This window comes from Lingula anatina, chromosome 1 (assembly GCF_051362555.1).
Source record: "Lingula anatina isolate TDL-2025a chromosome 1, LinAna3.0, whole genome shotgun sequence".
Taxonomy (NCBI): domain Eukaryota; kingdom Metazoa; phylum Brachiopoda; class Lingulata; order Lingulida; family Lingulidae; genus Lingula; species Lingula anatina.
The window spans coordinates 53,140,465-53,163,471 of record NC_141767.1 but is presented as its reverse complement, the minus strand read 5'-3'; the positions used below and the strand labels follow the sequence as shown (position 1 = coordinate 53,163,471).

Sequence of the window (23,007 nt, the reverse complement as noted above, 5' to 3'; positions counted from 1 at the left end):
CAGGTTATTTACCAGGTCACAAAATGTTTTATAACATGTACAGCTCTTAAATTCATGATGCATCATAACAAATCTTCCACTGGTTCCTCACAGATAAACATACCCAATACAAAGACAAATGCATATTTTTCACTTTGTAAAATGTTTTTAATCTCAGTAAAAAACATAATCTAATAAATTCAAAATAAGAAAGGTTAAAAAAAGCAGTTGAGCTTTGTTGAGGAATATTAATAGGGAAAAAATCAGCAATATGTATTTTACAAAAATTGGATCAAAGAGAACCTTTTAAAGACATGTTTTTAATTTTACATTTTCTATTTATTACTTAAACAAACAAGAAAAAACTACTACAACAATTTGTTCTTCTAAATTCAATGTCTCACCACACAGAAGATTTTTACCAATCATTCATTCAGGACAGTGTATATATAATCAAGGGTTTCATCAATTATATAGCCATAACTATCTCCCACATATAAAACTATTGATACACAGTTACAATCGCATTTAACTAATCTGATAATTTTGGGGTTCAGATTTAAAAAAGCTATGTTACAATATCATATTTATAAACTTATCTCAGATGGGTTCAATCTAAGTGAGTTTAAAACTCTTCACAGCTAATTAACATCAATGATTCTGCAGACACATATTTTATTTAGTGGGTTTAAGTGTGGGATCTGGTGACTGGCGGTGATGTGCACCGACCAGAATGTTTTACTTTGAAATTGGTGGTAAGTGATAGTGATATACCTACACTGACCACATTTAAACAGCCTTGCTGTATTATTTGTGGTAATTTTTTTTATTTGGTTACTGGTCAGCCACAATTTGATAGAAACTATAGATAAACTTTGGTCACAGATTTGTTTTTATTTTCAATGATTATAACTCCATATGTTTACAATTTCTGATTAGAGAAATTTTGCCAAAATATAATTTCACCATAAAAAAGTGAGATAAATTAAATGTGCCATGCATGTCTGTATGCACATCTACTGAATTAATGAAGTTTTTGGGGAGAAATTTTTTAATATCTTTATAAGCGTGAAATCACTATGAATTTTTATTAGCAATGCAGCAGTGGCATCTATAACATTAAACTTACCCAAATTGTCTTGGTGGACAGTCCACATCAGGTAGAAGTAACCTTCCAGCTTGCCTAACATCATCAGCATCCACAACATAGCTGAGTCTGTATTCAGCATGGGCAGTGGCAACTCGTATCCATTCTAACAGTGGTGGCTGGTGGTAGTAGGGTCTAGAAATGGAAATATTAAATTAAGTGTTGCTAATAAATGTTAAATAAAATGTTGCTAATAAATTATGCCATGTCTGCTTTTACCTTGATAAAGAAAATTCCAAGTTTACGGGCTCCTAACACAATTGCATTAGAAGCATTTCTTATTTTTTTCATCATGACCCAGCTTATTATATCTGAAGTATTTATGTAAAAAAAAAAACATATTAAACACTTCAAAATGTCCTTTTATTATTGTTATAATGCCCAAACCAAGCTGGGAGCAACTTCCTCTCATTCATCCATTTCTTTATCCATTTATTTTACACGTCTAGTTCACATGAACTTTAAAGCACGTTCTTATACAACAATTTTTCTGCAGAGAAAGGGTCTTTTATCTGACCATTGATAAATCCTAAATAAACAAATTTAATGGTAAATTTAGACGACCATTCTGAGTGATAACATCAACATGCATTTTCCCCTGAAGATACCCAATGCACTCCCATTATTTAACAAAATACATAAAATAGGAAAGCCTAATGATCAATATCCATTTGTAATATTAATTTCTACTGAACTGTAAATGACGGACTATTGACATCTATAGACGTTATGTAATACTGCATCGTGCACTGAGAAAAGACAGTGGCTATTCTTAAGTAGAATGCTATTTGCTATCTCTTAATTAAAGTTCTGCATGATAAATTACTTTGGGCAACATCTCTGGGGAGACTAAAGACGTCAACAAAAATGTTGTCATATGGTCACCAGCCAAATGTAATTGTTGGCTGCATGTCACCTTTCAAAGACTTCAGGCTAGGTGGGCCAGGTAATGAAGATTTGATGGTTTCCAAAATAGAAACAATTATGGTTCCTTTGCCAAATAGGGCTCAGGCTACATTTTAGTAGACAGACTGTCTGTCACAGTTAAAAAAATACATTTTTGGATCTAAGAATATGTGTGTTATTGGGCCAAGCAGGACAAGAAGGGATTAAAACTTTAATACTGCAACAGTTAAAGGCAACCAAGAAGGTTTTAAACAACCAAAAATGAGTCAGAGAAATAAAAATCAAGTTTTAAATGTACCAAAAAAATGTTGTAGATGTTGCCTTTCAATCCATTTAATTCAACCTTAAGCCTTGTAACCTTACTCTTAAAATATATGCTTTTACTGATGTTAATGCCAAATGATATTTGGAATTATTCTGTAACAGTTACACCAATCCTGCTACTTAAGGCCATCCAACACTATCATGGCTGACTTCAGTTTACAGGTAATGTTTCTGCATACAGTTCAACTCAAAGGGACAAACCAACTGTGAAAATGTATGTCTCCTGCTGCTTATCATGGTTTTTGATCAACATCAACCTGCTGTAGTGTTCACTGCAGTGCACAGTGTAAGCACATGCAAGAAAACCATCATCATTATAAAGGAAATAAAACATACCCCTAGAAAGCAGAACAGCTTGTTAAATGCATTTCAGACACCTCATAACTAAAGTAACCTAATTTGTGTCATTTTTCAAGTGTCAATTATTTTCTACAAAAATAACTAAATAAATAAAATTTTAAAATACTGATAAAACGTCGGAAAAGTTTTAGTTTTCAATGTAAATACTTTGTATTGCCATAATATCAACCAAGTGACATCACAAAGGTGAGCCCTGAAAAATAACATAAGCTTTTAGCATGAAATAGTGGGCTGCCAAGGGGAAAGGAGGCACTTTTTTTTAAGTCAACATTTATAGAAATAAAAAAAAACATCAAATAATGTGTTTGTGATTGAAAATGGAAAACTGTGCATTTTTTGAACCACTTTTTTTTTTTTTTTTTTTACTTTTTGGACAACTATCTGAGACAAAACTCAAACTGTGTTAGTCAAGGGTTTGGGGTTTTACATACCTTTCTGCACACAGATGAATAGATGGCGGTGTCAAATCAGGGTTATCAGCATGCTCAAGCTGACTACAGCGCATGTAGTAATAAAGAGTATGCAAGGCTGATGGCCCCCATGTCACCATGTGCTGAGGTTTACTGTGGGCTGAAGACTTGTTGTACCAATAGTGCATGCTCTGACTAACAAGATCACCTACAGATGCAAAGAAAGAATAAAATGCTAAGATACTCAAATATGAATCAAATATCAAAAGATGTACTGCATAATGATAAATAAATAAATAATAACAATTCAAAATACAAATATATTAAAACTAATCTGAAAATAGAATTTATTCCCATACTTCATAACTTCTCTACAGACCACAGAAGCAAGTAAGTTTTGACTAAATTGCATAATTATACTACTTGAACTGTCCTGAGAATTAGAAAAGATTGATAATTTTCATTCTAACTTATAATTTCATTTCATTAACTCCCCCAAATTATGAGCTTTTTGACCTGAAAATGCATTAGTACCCACAAAATCCAGATAAAGAGATGACATGTCACCATGATGAGCTATTTCTGTGTCAAACTTTGTAAATTACACGAAATCCTAGACTATAAAGTGCTATATGGAGACAGTAACTTGAGAGCACTATGGCTGAAACAGTTAAATCCATTTAAAATGGCAGAAATGTTATCCTTAGCTGCTAATGGAGGAAAGTAAATGTCATCCACAGGGAACTAAGAAATAATGAGTATTGTTCAGTGCCTTTCACAACATTCAGCATTTTTGAATTGTGAAAAGAACCCTTTTCATTAAAGTCTCATCACAAAAGATGGCATTTGTCCCCTAGTGGACCCCTCATATTTTAACCTCTCAAAAATTTCAGCAGGAATGACAGGACAAAGAAAATGTTACATTAAGAGCTTATGAAAGTGCGTGTTTGTAGATGCACTTAAATTTGTCGAATAGAACTGACCAGTCACACTGGTGCATCTTTTTTCAGATATTTTGTTGACAAAACTGACTAAAATACAGGCAGATTAATTATGAAATTTAATCCCCCCCCCCAACTCTGCCCAGAAACATTAAATGTTTAATGTAACTGAAATATCCATCTTAACTTTATAATTAATCTTTAAATATTCCTTTTGCATATAGCATTTATCAAATAAACATGGAAAGTACAAAATAATCAAAATGAAGTGGCAGGTGTGAAGAAATGCACCCTTCCCAGGGGATAATCTGTCAACAATTTCTCTGATAATGCAAATTAAACAGCTCAAATGATATTCTTAAAATTGCTCATTCAACCACTTAAATGTTTTGGAGCGGTGTCAAGGCGCAGTTCTTTTAAGGCCAGTTTCATGTCAAGTACTTTTTACTTCTTTCACAATAAAGACACCACATCAAATACTTGGTTTATGACTCACCTGAAACAAAACTGTCAAAAACCCACTGCAAATTTATCTCTTAAAACCCACCTAACTCTGTCAGCGTCCCTACACAGGTTGCTAGCAAGCTCTGTTCTAATGTTTTTGCCATGACGCTATCTGCACGCATCTGTCCCCGTGTGCGCCTTCCAGTCGAGTCACCACTACTGCCGGATAACAGACTGGCCATGCTCAGCGTGCTTGGAAGAGAAATCATTCCTAGAAATATAAATTAAAAACAATTAAGACAATGAAGACTTTTTGGCATTGCTTATTATTTTCTCTTTCAAGCTTAGGTTTTTACTGCCTTTGCAGCACAGGTCAAATAACTATGAAAAGATTTTAGTTGATGTTCCAAACTAGTTGATTTTTCCCTTTTTCATTTTGACCTCAAATCCCCAAATTCAGTTTTTTATCTGTTGCTGAATGTTTGGATAAGTATTTATTAGAGCACAGGAAGGTTTACGGATTTGCACCCGAATTCTGCCCCCCGTGTGCATTCCATTTATCATTTTTTTCTTTTTTTTGCCAGTCAGTGTATTATCTCTTAACTTTAATTTCGAACTAATCAAAAATGTGAATGCAAGATGGATAGCGTACAGCAAAGGTGCTTGGGTAAAATTTTTATGTTTTTTGTTCATTGCTGTCTACAAAATATATATATAGTAACAGACCACAAGCACATTTCTCCTTTTAAATTAATAGTGGCTGCTATCATAAAATGTGCCACATAAAAGTATTCAGCACCATTTTACACAATGAGCAAACAGAAATTCAGATATAGTATAACAAAAGGTGGTGTCTAGCATCCCTGCTGCGTGTTTGCAATTAAATGTTTCTGCACCCAAACATACTGGCATGCAGTGACTGACAAGATGTAGTCCAGTAATACCCTTAAAACTTTGCTTTAGCCAAACTGTGACCTGGTGCTACCAGTAATTAGATGTGCTTATGTATTCACAGAGTCAATAACTGTGCCTCAAGAGCTTTTCCATGGAGACCTAGTTCCATAAAATTCAGGTATATGTATTTAAAATGTGTTAATAGCTGCAACACATAAAGTGGCAGGAAAACAGTTAAACTAAGAGTAAGCCTTAGGCTCAGTCACACAAGAACATTCATCCATAAAAAAGTAGTGCTCTCTTTAAAATGTATGGTTGCACTGAAATGGTTTTCAATTATGTCTTGAAAGAGATAAAATAAACAGCTGTAAGATCATTTTTGCATAGTACATACACATTTCATAACAGTTTGTTTTATCTTTACAAAATCTCCCTATCACAAAATGAATGTCTATCAAATAGTTGCTGAACCACTGAATGGATCACACATGTAATGCGTCTGACGTTTCAGTGTATAGAGAAAAAGGAATTTTTCAACCAATAAAAGAATATTCCAACCAATGCACCACACAACTTGAAACTGGCTTTTAATAATAAGCAAATCTGCAGCTTTATCTTCAAAGCCTTTCAATCAGCCTGGGTACAGTAGTTAACACTTTGATGTTTCAATCAGTCTTTCAACAACATTATCAAATCACTGGGACCTCCTACAAAGTAGAATCAAAAGATTTTACACCTTTCCCCTTCAGCAACCACTCTGCTTTATTCTCATTTAAAAAGGGTGTATGACCTTAGACACCCATAAAATGTGGCATGAAATAGGAAGATGCCTTTTTGTCACTTTTGTATGGTGCTTGTCAGAAGCTGAACCAGAGTGATACTGTAATAAATGTTTTCACTTTTGAACCAGGTGTCTGATAACCACTCGTTAGATGAAGAATTTTTTTTCTCTATTAGAATTTTTCTTTGCAGCACGTTTTACATGCCAAATTGTAATTATATTAAATGGATAAGAAGGGTGAGATGCTTCTTGCGCATAAAATTTCTTGAGGCACTTAGGTTATCAAATTGTAGTTTGGGCATCATACCAAATCCTTTCTATTCACTAGTTTCCTGCCACTGCATACATGGGTCACCAATAACTTGTTAGTTGATGTATAAAACTTAACTTGATGTCAATATGAAAAAAAAAAGAACAAATTCTGTTACCTTTGTATTTTCCATCTAATAATTAATTTTTTGATGAAATGAGAACTTCACGGCCACAATTTTTTTCAATTAGAAACAAAAGTAAAACAGACCTGTAGAATCACAAAAAAAAAAAAAAGAAGAAGCAGACGTCATAGCTGTCATTTCCCTCACAGGGTCATATATTTATTTCACATACTGACAAGGTAAAGAACATCTAAGATGTAGCTCAGTGGGTGGAGGAAAGACATCACATGCAGACTCATTCATTCATTTACCAACAAGGTCTGAACTACCCAAGTGACACTTATTAGTCTGGCATACAAGAACTAATGCAGGATGTTCAATGTCACTGGAAATTTCCTGTCCTCCTTGGTGAAGTTAGCTACATTTGCAAAGTGCACAAATATGTGCTGCTAATGTCCCTGAAATTTTAGACAGAGTGCAATATTATCTTCTTTTGCCTTCATTTTTCATATATTATACAAATAATATTCACTGCATCAGTAAATGATACTGAGTGAACATTTGAGAGAAATTTAGAAATTGTAGCTGAAAAAACTACAGAGTATGAAGACTTAACACACAACTTAAAGAGAGCAGAAAAAAAATAGCAAATTCCTTCCAACTGGTTAGAAAAGTCAACCAACCAACCAAAAAATCCTCTTTGTAAACAAGCTCAAATCAAGCCATCAAATATCTTCTGGTTAACCAAAGGCAAAAGACTGTGTGAAAGAAAAGCTCCATTATAAGATACATTTCAATTCCTATGTTCAGTGACCAATTGTGGCAAATTAGCCATCGGCCAGACAGAAAAGTAATATGATTTCTCACATGTGGGGGGGATCTCAGCAGTATATGACAACAAGCTGTGGGCTAATATCTCGATCCATCATACCTCAAATGTCTTCATCAAATCTCACAGATGTTGAGATAACTAACATGTCTGAATGGCCATGTTTTGTAATATAGAACATGTTTTAAAAAATTTAACCTGCATAAAAACTGCAAAAGGTGAAGAATGCAGAATATATTCTGATTGATCTAGCATAAACTACAGTGTTCTAACAATCTGCAGTAGAGTCTATCCTGTCTGAAGGTATATCAAGTACACTTAGATACCACATTAATGTCCATATTGCATTCCAAAATGGAATGCAATTAAACCCTATTAAGCTGATGTTATCAAGTAAATAGCTGCATCCTGGGAGAATACAATCAACCCGTACCAACTGATTGAATGCATTGTCTCACTGTAGTCCGAGACACCTTTATCAAGATGAACTGCATACCTCTAAAACAGCAGAAAAGAAATCACAGAGCTTGTGTCTGAATGTCAAACTTCTCAAATGGCTAAGAGTATCCATTTTGGAAAATTTAACTATCCAAATATCTGATTAGAAAATGAGTGATACATGTATATATGAGCAGATAAGTGTTTGAATCAGAAGATTTTCAAGTAAGTTACAAAAAAAAAAAAAAGAAAAAAAAAACATTATGCAAGAAAAAGCATTTGTACAAATATTTAAATCTGTCTTTGAAGTTCTGGTGATCTTTTCATCACTTACTTAGCACAGCATTTAATATTCATAGATTTTTACCTTAAAACAGTTAATGGTTATTATATTTGTTGCAAAGTAAATGGATGTGTTAATTTTTTCCATGGCATTAAGTCCCATTTACTGAACAGGTTTCTGAAACCAACAGACTCAATATCAATGTTTTCTTCTCCTTATAGAAGCAAACAACAAAGGGAAATTTCCTTCCAATACCTAAAGTGTTGCCATTGCTACAATTACAATATGCAATCTGACAGGCATAATCTTGGAAGAATATGATCTATAAACACCAGCAGCACAATCACCAGTTAATAACTATTGCTGAAGCTACGCCCAATTTCAAATATTATTCAATTAACATAGGATATGGTGGATGGACTAAAAGGCTAATTTTCAGCTTCATAGATTTTGACTAGCCTTGTCTATCAAACTGGATCTGATAACAGAAAGACTGCACATTTCCTCCTCTGGATTATGTCATCAGAGCTGGCCCTGAGTGGTCATCTGACAGCTGAATGTCCTTGGTCATGCAGCTGGCACCACAGCTGGCATACCCAAACTCACTGCCAACATACCATCTGTTAAAACTTCTTCCTTTGGCAAGCCTCTTTGGAAGGTCTTTAGTTCAAAATCACAATGTATCAAGCTCCAAGCAGGGTGTTTTATTTTAAATCTTTACTTAACTGTCTTAACTTTACTCAAAGTCCAACTTGAAGGTTGAGAATAAGTTAGAATTCACTGTCCCCACACTAAATTAAATTCCTTCTTTTTAGTCATCTTTCTCAAACCATGTTATGCACTCATTCTTTTCAAACTCAATTGAATATGAAAATAAAATAAGGAAAAAACTCTTAACCTGGCTGATTTGTCTACCTTAATGATAATGCATAATTATTTGTGTTTAAGAGGTGTGAAAAATATATTAACAATATGTATGTAATTTTTAAGGACACAAACATGAAAACTTGCAACTCATCTAGCAAGAATGTTCCAAAAGGTTTGATAACTTGCAAGATAAAATACCAATTAAATTGGATGTCATCACTTTTGGCTACAGAGTAGCATTTTCTTCAAGTATATAACCTTCCTTGATTGTAATAAAAACTTCCAACACAAATTCGTAATGATTTGCCGACATGGCCACAAATGGGTGGAGTTGTTAGACAGAAAATGATAACTGAAGGGAGGCTGTCTAAATTTACTCTGGTAGAAGATCACACCTCTGATACTCTTTGCATACATTGACTTAACTCAACCCTTGACAGTATTTTTTTCATCAAGGCACCACTGCAGAATTTAAAGCAACTGGATGTAAATCTAAATGAATGCAGAATATATTTGGTAGTAGCATTTTCACTTATCATACAGGAAGCACAGCATCTGATTATTTTTATCCCCTTGATATTCATTCTGTCAAAAAACTTAAGTGATCTGACAGAGCAATTTGCAATCAGTGATCAAAACAGCCAGCACACTTTGCACAGGAAGTGGCAAATCTGATAATTTTTCAGTTTATTTGCCTTTTTTCACATGGAAAAAACACTTTGAAGCCCAAATGCAATCACCAACAATCTAAATGAAGGCAGATCAGGAACATGCTGCTTGAGATATCAATGAACCAATTTAAATGGCAGTCAACAATCTGATTGAGCAGACTGCTGGTGCTGGGTCTCAAGTAACACGCACCTAATTTAAGTGCCACTGATTTTTTGAGACAGGGATACTCCTGCATTTTAAGACTAACAATATACTCACACTTCTATGAGCCAAATCAAACATATTTTGTTACAAAAGTTTTACATTTGAAACAAGACACAGTATATTTTTTTTGTGGTTACACCATTTTGGCAGGTGACTCTGTACCAGACCAACCATAAAAATTTGCATCAAATGGCCATTGCACCAATTTGCTACAGATTTTTATGTAATCAAAAAGACACTGAAAATATTCAGGTTTCTTGTCTGAAACAAGATATATTTGTATAGTTACACCCTTTACACAGGTGACAATCTAAGGGGAAAGTAATAGTACATAATATAACTCTTAAGCTTTATTTGACGCTGGTTACTAAATGCTATCAAACATCCTTTTTAGCATTAGCACCACATTTGAAACGATATATTTCTGTAATTACACCATCAAGTCAGTCTGGTGTGTCTGAACTGGTGCAACAAAAACAAAATATGTTCTGAAAAACTCTCACACTAAATAATCATTCTTACATACAATCAAGCACCAACAATTCAAACATGTTGCACTGAATTTCATTAATTTAAAGTGTATGTATCTCCTACCTGTTGAGTTTCTTCCACAGATAAGATGCTCCCAGGGTTGAACCAAACCCCAAAGCTCAGGGACATTGGATATTCCATAATCTAGTGCACTAGCCCCAAGGATCAAACCACCTGCAATTATAGAATAAAATCTTGGGTCACCTGCAAAAAACCTCTCCAACATTTTTAAATGCTACTGTATTTATCTTGGTATACATTTGGTGCTTTTTATACATTAACTGCAGTTTTCAGAGATGAACCAACTAAATTTTTTTTTCAAATTCTGCTATTTTTAAAACTAATCACATTTTGTAAACATAAAAATTGTTTCTCTGTACACCACTCTTTATATATTTTGATTTAGGTAACTTAAAATTTCCCTCTCAATGAAAGATAAAATAAAATCCTCACTGACCAACACCTTGGTAGCTATACCATTATGAGAAAGTTTGGGAATATGTGTCTGTCAGAAATAAGTGACATTATCATGATCAAACTGGGCAATGTGCCAGGTGTTAAAATTATGCATTAGGCTGATGATGCACTGATTTTAGCATAAATCTCCCTGGGGGTTAAGCTTCTCATGGAGATCATGAGGAATTTTCATTTTTCATAGTGCACTTTTCCTTCTGTGTTTATGGTGGTTTGTGGAACCTCCTGAACTGACAAAATCAGCTTGTTAACCTAAATCAAATGCTTGAGATAAGGTAGTATTTGTTATCTTTTGATTTAGTCATAATTATGAGAATTATAGTGTTTGGGGCATCCTAGCTTGAAATCACACGCTGTAATTCAATCAAATTAAAGATGTGAAAATACTGACAGTGTGTAGGAAAGCCTAAGGAAAACAAATCAAATGATGGTGTTTAGGACCTCCCTGTTAGAGAAAATCTTAATTTCAAAAATCAAATGATAATGGTGTTGAACCTCCTACCCTCAGGAAGCAAGAATCTTTTAATCTAACAGGTAAGAGGAGTCTAGGAAATGGGATCCCCTCATTAAGATCTGATCACGAGTGCACAAAACACCTGTGTTTATAACTTCCCCTTCCTTCCTTCCTGATATTCTCATCTATCAGGTGAAGAGAGACAGACAGTAATAAAAACTTATGATTAAGTCTGGGGATTTGCAAAGAAAAAACATCATTACAATGCCAGAAACCCAACACAATACTGCTTACATAAAAGATGAATAGATGATTCTAGTAAATGCCTTATTTAAGAAAAAAACAAAATAAGAAAACTGAAATCCTGATTAAGATCTCTGTTATAATATAGAAATAACTGTCATTTCATGTGTGAATAGACAGGAAGTGGAAAAGAATGATCACAGGTCTTTGCACTGTAAAAAGCTTCTTATTTAAGAAAGAAGTTTTTAAAAAAATGAAGATAACCTATTCAGACTACTGCATTCCTCAGTGTTAAGCCATGCATGAAGAGTATCTTGTCCAAAATTTGGGTGCCACAAGATGATATTAATAATAAGATAGCTGAATGTTCTCTGTGTCATATTACATGAAACCCCATGCATGCCCACACATTTTGTCACTCCATTATGATAAGACTAAAGACATCCCACTTCCATACTGCACACCCAGGCTTAAATTTACTGCTCTGAGCATTGGGTTATACAAAAAGCATGCCCCTTTTCTTATTATGCCTATCTCTAAATCTCATTTAGATAACATTACAACTAAGTGCCTGTTTCACTGGCCACAATGCCCAGGGTAATCATTTAATGACCAGGTAGGTAAGGTGTCTTTTTGACAAATTACTTGGCAAGTAGGTGGTAAATTATAGAGGGCAGATAAAAAGTGGCAACAAGCACCACCATAAAATAATTTGTGTCCTTAAATGTACACAGCATCATGGAATGGCAAAAGGGTATTGTAGCCTGAAGCTCAGGTGACTAAAATGACTGTTATTTAGGCTTTCCTTTTTTGCCTTTTCAAACACAGGGCTTTTAAAGATGTGACCCCACAAACATTGATGTCAGGAATCAAAGTTAGATGTAGCGATATACCACTTCAGCAAACAAAAATACTAAGTTCGTTCAGACACACAGGAAATTTGCGCCCTTTCCCTAAAGCAACTTCCTTTTGTTCCAATGAGAAACCTTTTGTGCAAGTTATAATAATGGCTATACAAATGCCTTTTTCTTGTAAAAACATACTTTAACAGTTAAAGATCTCTTTATCATTTTGAAAGAAACATCTATAGAGAAAACTAGGCCCCCTTACCTAATTGATCTCTCCCGACAGCCAATAACAGTATTTCTTCCAGCAAATTTTCTAAGCATGCAGCAAGATAGACTGCTGCCATTTCCTGCACTCTGAGAGCAATTTGTGAATCTATCATCCATCGATGAAAACGTCCAATTGAAAAGTGAAGTCCACATTGGGCACTTTTACTTTGCTTAAAATTGTTGGTGCTCATTGCATACAAAGTCCCAGCTTTATAACAAGCATTGATACAACTGTCTCCTAGAGATTTTGATAGAAGAATTTTGATTGCTGCTATTATTTCATGTTTGGTGCATTTGCACAATGCTTGGCAAAGTCTTTGGGTTTCATTAGCAAGTCGTACTAAAGGTCTCTGCAAGAGATATGATAGTCTTTGTAACAATTCCAAGGAAATATTTCCACTCAGTTCTTTTGTTCGCCCCTGCTGTAAGACAATCAACACATCCCTGTCTGTCCACGGTACATGTTCCAGTTCTGCCAAACGATGAAATCTTTCTGGATAAATGGCCTCATCAGAAATGCGGGTGTCCATAGTTTCATAACCACTTGGTGCATCGCGAAACACTTCACTGTTTTCTGGATCAGCATAATCCTGACTGAGAGTCCTCAATGTTAAACCAAGTCCACTACTTTTATCACTATCCCTGTGGCTTGATCTAGAACTCTGGCTTGGTGAATGTGAACTAGAAAAACTGTAACTATGTGGACTGTCCGTAGGGCTATCATTTGTCCCAGCTAGAGATAAACTTTCCAAAGGAGAGGTGAGATCGGCTACCTCTGCAGCCATGGTAGTGACTGAACAGACCGAGTCCTCTATGCTGATGTCTTCTGCTGAACTTTACTTGTCACTCTGAAAGAGAAACAAAAAGTCAATTAATATCCATGGTCTGTTAATCATGATATCTATCTGAGAACTAATTGCTAAACATATCTATTAGATAACCATCATATGTACAAGTGAAATTGAGGTGGACTTTTCACCTCTGTCATGACCCCTCAGTGAAACTCCCTCCACTCAACTATCTTGTCCCGCATATTTTTCAGACATAAGCAGACATGAGATGCTTTTTGTTGATAATGTCTAAAGGATAAGAGTGGTGAAATCTTCACTGCTGTTTGTTTGCTTTCTTAGTGACCATTGAATACCTCGCCCAATGTTACTTTACAGTGCAGCAGTGGGAGATCGCCACTCTCTCACCTTCTCCAACAAAAGCCGGCTGTCAGGGATTTTTGGTTTTCACCTGACAGCTCATAGGACCGGTCGCGTCTGTACCTGGTGTGCTATGTTCCACTGCTGCGCTACTAATCTATTCAGATCACATTTCATCCATCAGACAACTCTGTCATTAAGTGGCTATCAGCCAGGCACATGCAACTTCCTACAACATCCCTGCTACACCACTAATTCTCAGTTCCAATTCAGTCAGACGCGCATTGAGAAACATAAAAAGCCTGCTAATGGGCAGATAAATGGTAAAATGGCAAAACATCCAATTTCTTCCCCTCTTAATATAACACTTAATTGCACCTTACCTGTCTCCACAAAGAAACAAGTGTCACACTGATTCTAGCAAATTGTTGGGTGAGTATTCACAGCAGCATACATAGACAAAGTCACTAAATGCATAGCAATAGTCTGACTTTTGATTCTCATCCAAAAAGTAGTTAAACATTTTAACAAGCAGCAGGAACATGTGTTTGAAGTGCCTTCAGGTTACTGATCAAATAGCCATCTTTTCAACCAAGGTCTTTTCGGTCTCTACTCAGGAGCCAACTTTCCACCTTTAGGCAAATAAACGCCTTTGTCCTTTTTTACACCAACAATCATGGGGTTGAAGTGGGGTCATGGGTGCTATAGACACTTTGTGTTTTAACTTACCACTTAGACTAGGGTATTTTAAACATCAACTCATCCTTATTGCAACTCTCTTGAACTGTTTAAATAAAACCTTACCTGAGATCCATCTACAGATAGATTTCTTACCTGCATTAAAACGGCAATGGATTTAATCTTCAGAAATAAAGAAACAGGCAAAAAACATATTCATCACATAAAAATTTTCCCACATACTTCTAGATGTTCTGACGAGCTAAATTCCTTGTATTGTGGTGCTACATTTCTTCCATTCATAACTGACTATCAGCTGGATTTTATCAAAAGGGTCCTTTCACAGGCAAGTGCACAGCTCTATCTCTAAGCTGTTACCACTATTGTGCAATGTCTCTCTTGTCACCATTCTCCATCTCTACCTTGTCACAGTAAGACCTCTCAGTGATGCTCTACAGAGCTTTCTTCCAGCACAAATATATATATGACAGTAGAAGATGATTATCTTGACACATAGTCCACTAAATATCAGACTCTGATGAAAAATAAAAGTTCTTATCACCTGATAGTTGACAAGATCAGAGTAGACCTCCCCTGGTTTAAAATCCTAGTTACCTGCAAATTATCATAGTATCGAAAGCATCCTAATCCTGCGGTAAGTTTGTCTAGGCTATTGTAACAGTGTCGTAGATCAGCAGACAAAGCCTTGCTCTGACTGCAGGTTTACCTTTAGAAGGGGTGGTAATTAATTTTCTTTGCCTGCTGTGACTAATCACAGGTTAGTTACATCATCAGCAAATAAAAGGCGAGCTAACTGCAATCAAAAGGACAGAAAGCAATCAGCCAGTGACTGATAGATCCTGGCCTTTAAATGGGCGTCTTTGTATGGATCCAACTTGGAGATGTCTTTGTATGGAAATCCAATCACTTGATTTTTACCACAATAATACTTACTTAGCCATGCTGAAATTTAGTGCATTCTTTCAGGATTACTGTTCCATTGTTAACTCTCTTTCAAATACTTAAAATGCGACAATTTGCTCTTCCTAACTTTTCTAGCAGAGATTAATTTTGTGATAAGATTGAACCTTTTCTTACCATATTTCAGCCTTGTAAGCTGAACACAATTCCTAGATCAAAACAAACACCTACCTGTTAAGCACTGAAAGCAAGTTAACAGAAAGTCATTCCGAAGCTGTGTGTGCACTTCCTCTGCACTTACCGATCTGAGGTCCACCAGAAGCTCAGCAAGGGATATACAGTACCAACCAACCAACCAAAATGAACATGTGAACATTCTGATTCTAATCTCCAGTGATAAATAATGGCTGCTCATGATGACTGATCATAAATGGAGATTTCTATAAATCACAATGGAACTAACTTTGAAGTTCACAATCTGAGAGCCTTCATTACCCCTGACATGCAATAAGTAATATCAAATGACTTGTTCCGCAAAACTGAAAGAAAACATTAATAGAACTGAATAGACATTGTATATGTATATGCTGCACCAGTCTATATCAAAAATAGTTATGAAATTTATACTTGACCACTTCAACATGTGTATAACAAGCATGTGCACGTACTCATGACTAGGATAGAATATTTTGGGTTCTAGCTCATGAGCACAGAACATGCCTTTAAGCCCCTATAGTTTGTATCAGTTCAAGGCATATATGAACAGTGGTAAAACTTTTCATACACCACCTGTCAAAAATGTCCTTTAGTGCATTTTATCCATTCTTTTTCTCTGTTGGATGAATAACTACAGAGCTATGTAAATGGATTTGATCTCTCCATTAAAATATCTCCTTAGACCACCAGTCATCACCTAGAGTACTTCAATCCCACCTCCAACTGAGACAATAAACATCTCAAAGCATACTTACAACTACTTTTGTCTGGGTATAATCATAGAGAATTTAGCATAATTCCAATGAATCATCTGTCAAAATCTAAGAAAAGGTTACTTTCAAAAAGTGAAATGTCTAAACACATGTACCCATACAGTGGGTCAACATGTTTAAGTGATCAATCAATAAGAAAATTATTATTGTTATGAACTCTACATCTTTATTAATAATGAGGTCTTAACAGACAAAATAGACTTGACTCTTAAAATATTCCTAACACAGTAGGTGATTGTGCTAAAGTGGCCAAATTTTGATAAAAAATTCTACGTACATGTCCATCTCAAGCACCACTGCTGCATGTAAAAGCTGCAATTAATTTCCATAAATATCTCCTGGTATAGTATCTCAGTGTTTCCTTTTCTATATATAGAGATAGAAGAATCCTGATGAAAAACATCATGTGAATAGCTTGTACTTCCTGAAATCCTTAACACAGTAGGAATGATGTGTCTAAGTGGACAAAACTTGACAAAATAAATTCCTCACCCCCTGTGCCTTATGCCCATCTAAAAGCATCACATAGTCAATTTCATCACCTCTTGATCTCTAAATATGCCACATAACACAGCAGGGATGACAAGTCCTATTGGCCAAATCTTGACAGAATATCAATCAAATAAAACAAATCTTCTACCATATGTCATCTTTTATCAAGTTTTAGGCCATGTAATTGTTCTGTTTCCTTAAAGCTTTGTTGACAGCTTGGAGTGATACAACAGACACTACAAGTCTTCAGCATGTACCTTTTCCATCTGTCAAATGCTTGAAAGCTGACATCTAGTCTCAGGGCTCTTCACCAGATTAAATTTGTTCCCCAGGGGAGTATACCATATTAACATAGGGCACCCCCTAACAACTATCATTACCAAAGTGTAATACATCATAACTTACCTTAAATTAAGATCATGGAAGAGTGGTGAAAATCAACAAAATATGAGAAAAGCATGTATCTTAGTTCTTTTTCACTAAAACATCTATATCTTGCCACCATAATAATTTTGCCACTTCTATTCCTGACAATTCACTGTAAGTAGATTAAGATCTTTTAGTTTTTGAAATTTTAATTAATAGATGCATGATTATGGAAAGAAAAATACTTTATGGTCTAAAATATTCTACACAGCAAAAACAAAATAACATAAATATAAATTTGCATGCATGGTTCACCTCAAACTTTTTGTGCCAAAGTTATAATGCCTTAAACAAGAGACCTGCCAAAATGAGATATTAACACTGGCAGTACTTTTGATGATCCTCAATCAAGTGTGACACCTCTCTGATACAGGATACTTGGCATGCCAACTTATCAGATCATACCCCTAGAACTTTTCACTATTGCACTTGAGGGTACTGAACAACTGAATAGGGGTTTAGAAAGTAGGTACAAACCTGCCTCATGCTCAGAACAGCAGTCCAGAAGAACAAAATACTGCAATATCTCGATACTCATTTTTTTAGAATACTCCTTTTAAGAATTCATAAATGCAGTTCAAATAAAATACTTAAAAATGCAATCAGCTCATACAGTCATGTCTTAATGTGAGCCACTAACTACCCCTTGTAAATTTCACTGAAAATTTTGCCTTTGTAATACTGAATCATTGGGGAGTTAGTTATAGACCCTCAAATATAATGGAATGATATGTGTCAAAGGATGATAAAACATTCACGTTCACTGGCTGCTTCCGAGTGGGATTACTAGTACCCAAGAGCTAGTAATCTCTCCATTAAGAAAAGTAATATTTAAATACCACAGGTAACTCCCTGCTCTTAAGAGAGTGAGCCGTGGCTTAATGCCTTCTTCAGTAAACAGAAGCAGTCAGAGTGGTTCCTATTTAAACATGTTGAATTTGTACCCCAACAAAAGGTCTTACTTTTCTCAAAGTATTGTGGCAATATATCAATCTCCTTAAAGACAGTGGCATTTACCTTTTTTCTCTCTAAAAAGTTGCCACATACTTAAGAAAAAAAAATAATTTAACAATCAGACTTAGTGTTAACAATAAGGCTTAATATATGAGGAGATGGATTTTTTTGTCCATTTTTTTCTGCGGTGAATAAAAACTTCCTAATACATAATACAGATATGTCTTATTCAACCCTCATGTCTAGACACATTTGATAACTGTGGTTTTTGATAGTTCACTTACTGCACACTTGAAAAGAGACAGTCACAAGGTACCAAATGATTCAATTTTAATTATTGCTTTAAAACCATCTCTGTTCATAATATATTAAACTTAATTCTAGCTTGGATTGAATTTCACATACTGACACCAAAATGCTTGGATATAATTGTAAGAATTAAATACTTGCATCTAAAGCAAGCAGTTTTGCTAGAGAAACCAATGCTTTTTGTTTAGCATGGTCAACTTCAGTGACAAAACTGGTGACAGTTAATCAGATCAAGGGCACAACATGAACTATTTGGATGGCTGAATTCCTAATTTAAGTCATGTCTCTTGAACTTCAAATAACTCCATTCAAAATTTTCATTTCATCTAAACCTGTCTTTTTTGCAAAGCTGGTTACAGCATTAATATATAGTCTATGTCTGGGTTCCCAAACCTAGATCGTTCTAACAGGATTGATCCATCTCGGAGGGGTTTCCTACTAAATTGCTTTCAGCTTAAGTGGTTTAGATGTCTGGCACGCCTACTGAAGCTGCTAAATGATAATCAATTACCTCCTAGCAGCTTTAGATCAACTCACATTTAGTACAATAGGGTCTGGGAATGGTCCCTACACTTATCTAACCCAGTTTTGAAATCTCTTCTCATGCTGAAATACATTACATTCAAGTAGGAGGGCTGTATTATCAGCTCAGACCAAAAGAATAAAATAAATATATTATCAAGATGCTTTTGAAATGATCTGGGTCATATCCTGTTATAAAAATATTTTATTCCATATGTGCTTCACATTCAAGTGAAACTCCAAAAAGTAGAATATTAGAGAGTATGGATCATTTTTTCCCACCTTAAGCTCAACCTTAAGCGCTGGAGTTAATCTTTATCCTGAAATCAACTTTAAGAATTTATCATACAAAATATATGAAATGTATCTCACATTTTATTCAACTTAAAGTAATTTATATGATAACCTATTGGTAAAACCATCAACCTCTACCTTAATTACCAGATGTATTCAGTTGGATTGACATTTATCATGACACAGGTGTCTTCTAACTTTTTATTGGAATTGAACATCAGATGACATACAAAAAAAAACACTTGACATCTGAACACTTGTATCAAAATTATGCATGGAAAGTAAATAAATGAGGACACTTATACAAAATGTGTGTGTGTGTGTACACTCGCCTGTGCAATGGACAAGAACTCTTCTAAATGTGCTAGCTTCTTCTAAGCCCAAACACCTTTACAATTTATATTTGTTTTCATTCCAAGACAACTCTTACACATCTCCTCAAAGAAAACAAACAAAAAGTAACAACAGCTGATTCACGATTTTGTGCTGCTTTGTGATTAATGCTGGTCTTTGTTTCTTTATTATAAATAAACAATAATGAATTCACTTTGTGGTCAGGGAGAGGTTAGAGTTATTCATAGGGGCAATTTACACTGGAAATTTGGAACCTTTCCAACAAAATCTCTCCAAAAAAGCTGTAAACCTTCTTTTTTTATAAAGTTGGAGACAAGAGTATAAAAATCTGTAGGTCAAATGAATAGCATTGTTTGATCTTTAATCAAATTCATCAATCAATTACTAGAGATCAAAAGGTTAAACCAAGTTCAAGCCGAATTAGAAAAAAAAAGGCAGTGACAGGAGGGCATAAAAATCAAGTGCAAACTGCACTTTTTTTTCCAATGGTGGAGCCATCTCCTGCACACCCCTTCATTTCCCTACCTGCCTGCGACACTCCCCTTTCTCATCTGCTGACAGCCATTTCTAACCAAAAAATTTATAATATCGAGATACCTTCCAGCTTTTCTAATACCTAAACTCAGCTTGGCAGAGTCTATGTACAGTAGGCAATACAAAATGAGTCTATTTTTCAAGTTAAAGAAAACCCTTAAACTTTTCAACTGTGCATGTCCAGATTGCAATTACCCTTAAAGACAGAACTGCTTCAAAAAATAACCAGTCTGATCACGGACATGCAAAGTCCATTTTAGACCATCAGACTGAATCAGCTTCTACTTTCCATGGACTACTGATCAAAGCTGTTTGTTGTTTGGATAACAATATGAATTTATCATATCTCTTCATATCATATCTGCACACCTAACCCCATGTCACAGAATGTCTATTCGGTGACTGGGGTAGTATACTGTGACATAAAAATAATACCTCAAATCTTACACTCAATAAATGGAAGACGCCCGCACAACAACTTGTCAACATAGGGCGCACAAAGGAAAACATGAGGAAATTATATAGGAAAAGCATCATACAGAAAACTCTATTTTGAAAGAGATTAATGTTACACATTCATACCAACATGCAAATACAGAGGTACATGTGGTTTTGGAAATTGCTCTATATCATACCTGAATAAAAATACAGACAGATTTTTTTCACTTTTTTCCTTTAGACTCACGTTTACATAGTTGGATCACCTGACAAGATTATCTGTGATTTGAGATCAATATCTTTGCTGAATCTACTCCGATTCTCTGATAGCAAATGCAACTGAAACTTTTCAAACCAATAAACTGGAAATTATGAACATAGTGAAATCTTCTGAGACCAATGAGCCCTTTGACAAATAAACCTTTAAGATACTAGGTAAAGAATGATGCTTGGTCAGTATTAACAACATCATTCTTTCCTTGGAATCAATAAACATGTCTGTCTGAATTTAGATTCAATTTGCCCTGAATGCCACCATCAACAAATATCACAAAAAGAAAACTTCTCATAGGCACCTATCCACGTTGATGCTTAAATAAGTTAAAGAAATGTAGTAATTTGTGGAGTGACTGTTTTATTGAATGTATGGCTTTTTTTCTGTTTATCTTTGGTGATGATACAAAAACAACTTCTATTTTCAGTATACTTTTATATATTTATATCTGATTCAATTCAAGATGTACAGTCCTCATATAAGCTACAGTGTACAGAATCCTAATGATCACAAAATATCAAATTGAAGCCAATATGTGCTAGTACTATTGAAACCTTTCACTAGCTGTCAAAGAGGGCAATCATAGTGAATAGAGTACCATAATTACATGGAATAATTGATAGCAAGCCACAGAATATCTGACAGCATTTGTAGCTTTTACAACTCGTCACTGAAATAATTGGGATACATGCATATTTGCATGCATGGTCATTATTTTGTTACTACCCTGTATATCATAGTTTTCTTTTAAACATTTTTGCTGAATGTCTGATTTCACTTATCCCTAAAAATCAACAGAATACGCAGGCGACATATATTTTATGTCTTGGCTTTAAAAATCAAATTCTGTACCTGTTTTTCTAAATGTTTGCATAAAAGCCATGTATCAACTATTTTTTGTTTTTTGATAGTATCAAAAAGGCAAGTTTAATATTAGCACTACTAATGCCATTATTAGTATGTTCAGAATTAAACAGTCCCATTTCAGGTTGTAAAAACTTGACAATAAATATATTAATTAAGTTTTCCATGAATTTCTTTTGCTCTTTCAATGGCATAAAAATGAATCAATTATCATTAATTCTTCTAATTCCATCATTGGACAGGGCACACTTAACGTCACATGGCTCTGATGAAGAGGAGATAAGGAGCCCTTAATGCATGATATTAATGCAAACATCCTTGGCTAAATAAATACTTATAACTGTTGTTACATTAATGGTGATAAGCATTATGAGGATTTGAGCATAATGGTTAAAGGTTGACAGTAATGACACTTTAATTGAGTGGTTTTGCTGTAAGAGATAAGATTACAATTAACAGTAGAGATCTATATTTAACAGTTGTTGTACGTGCTACATATATTATCATTTTGAATTTCTTCTTAAATTCAGATGAACATTTAAGAATTAATCACATATTTTCTAAACTAACAGCCAATGAAATTCTAATATACCAGCAAATGTCAATGAATCTCTGGAAAGAAAGAGCATGAACTTATAAACTGAATTACTTAATTTACAAATAGCGGAAGTATGAAACAATAAATGAAAACCCATAATCTAATGAAAAGATAAAGCAAGTCACTTAATTCCAACCCCCTGCTTGGGAAAATCTTGCACCAAATCCACATACATTGTACAAAAGTCCATTCATTAATGACCAGCTTGAAACAATATAGGAAAACCAATGGTTAAATAAAAAGATAAAGCAAAGCGCAGTCATTTACTCCACCCCTTGCTCGCATATCTATTACTTAAATCTATAGCAGGTAATCAGTTTTAATTGATCCATCATCGAGGGGATCTCAGTAGCCTAGTGTCTACAACAAACAATTCCAACTACCCACAAACATCAGTGCTGTAATGACCAGTGAAAGTAAATAAATATGTTTATTCTGAAAACATAGCAATGTTTTTTTTTTCTAACAATACAAAACAATTGCTGGAGTTTTCAACTTTGACAGTTATCAGCCTTATATTTATGCCTCCTGCCATCTTGCAC

General features: G+C 34.7%; 1 protein-coding gene across 13 annotated transcripts in view; it reads right to left on the bottom strand.

Moving 5' to 3' along the window:
* The window catches only part of LOC106159660 (ankyrin repeat and BTB/POZ domain-containing protein 2), a 54,258-nt gene that overhangs the window by 13,706 nt on the left and 17,545 nt on the right, over nucleotides 1-23,007 (bottom strand). For 2 of the 13 annotated variants that reach the window (XM_013535996.2, XM_013536015.2), the window contains exons 1-6: nucleotides 15,649-15,783; nucleotides 12,666-13,518; nucleotides 10,448-10,558; nucleotides 4,615-4,782; nucleotides 3,148-3,334; nucleotides 1,109-1,261 (exon numbers count right to left, since the gene is read on the bottom strand). In XM_013535996.2, the coding sequence (XP_013391450.1) occupies nucleotides 1,109-1,261; nucleotides 3,148-3,334; nucleotides 4,615-4,782; nucleotides 10,448-10,558; nucleotides 12,666-13,455 (1,409 nt within the window). In that variant the 5' untranslated portion in view covers nucleotides 13,456-13,518; nucleotides 15,649-15,783. Of the gene's footprint in view, nucleotides 1-1,108; nucleotides 1,262-3,147; nucleotides 3,335-4,614; nucleotides 4,783-10,447; nucleotides 10,559-12,665; nucleotides 13,519-13,649; nucleotides 13,820-13,866; nucleotides 14,123-14,201; nucleotides 14,436-14,652; nucleotides 15,030-15,058; nucleotides 15,549-15,648; nucleotides 15,784-16,683; nucleotides 16,878-23,007 lie in introns of those variants that run through there. The other 11 variants (XM_087002480.1, XM_087002481.1, XM_013536000.3 and 8 more) reach the window with 10 other exon arrangements.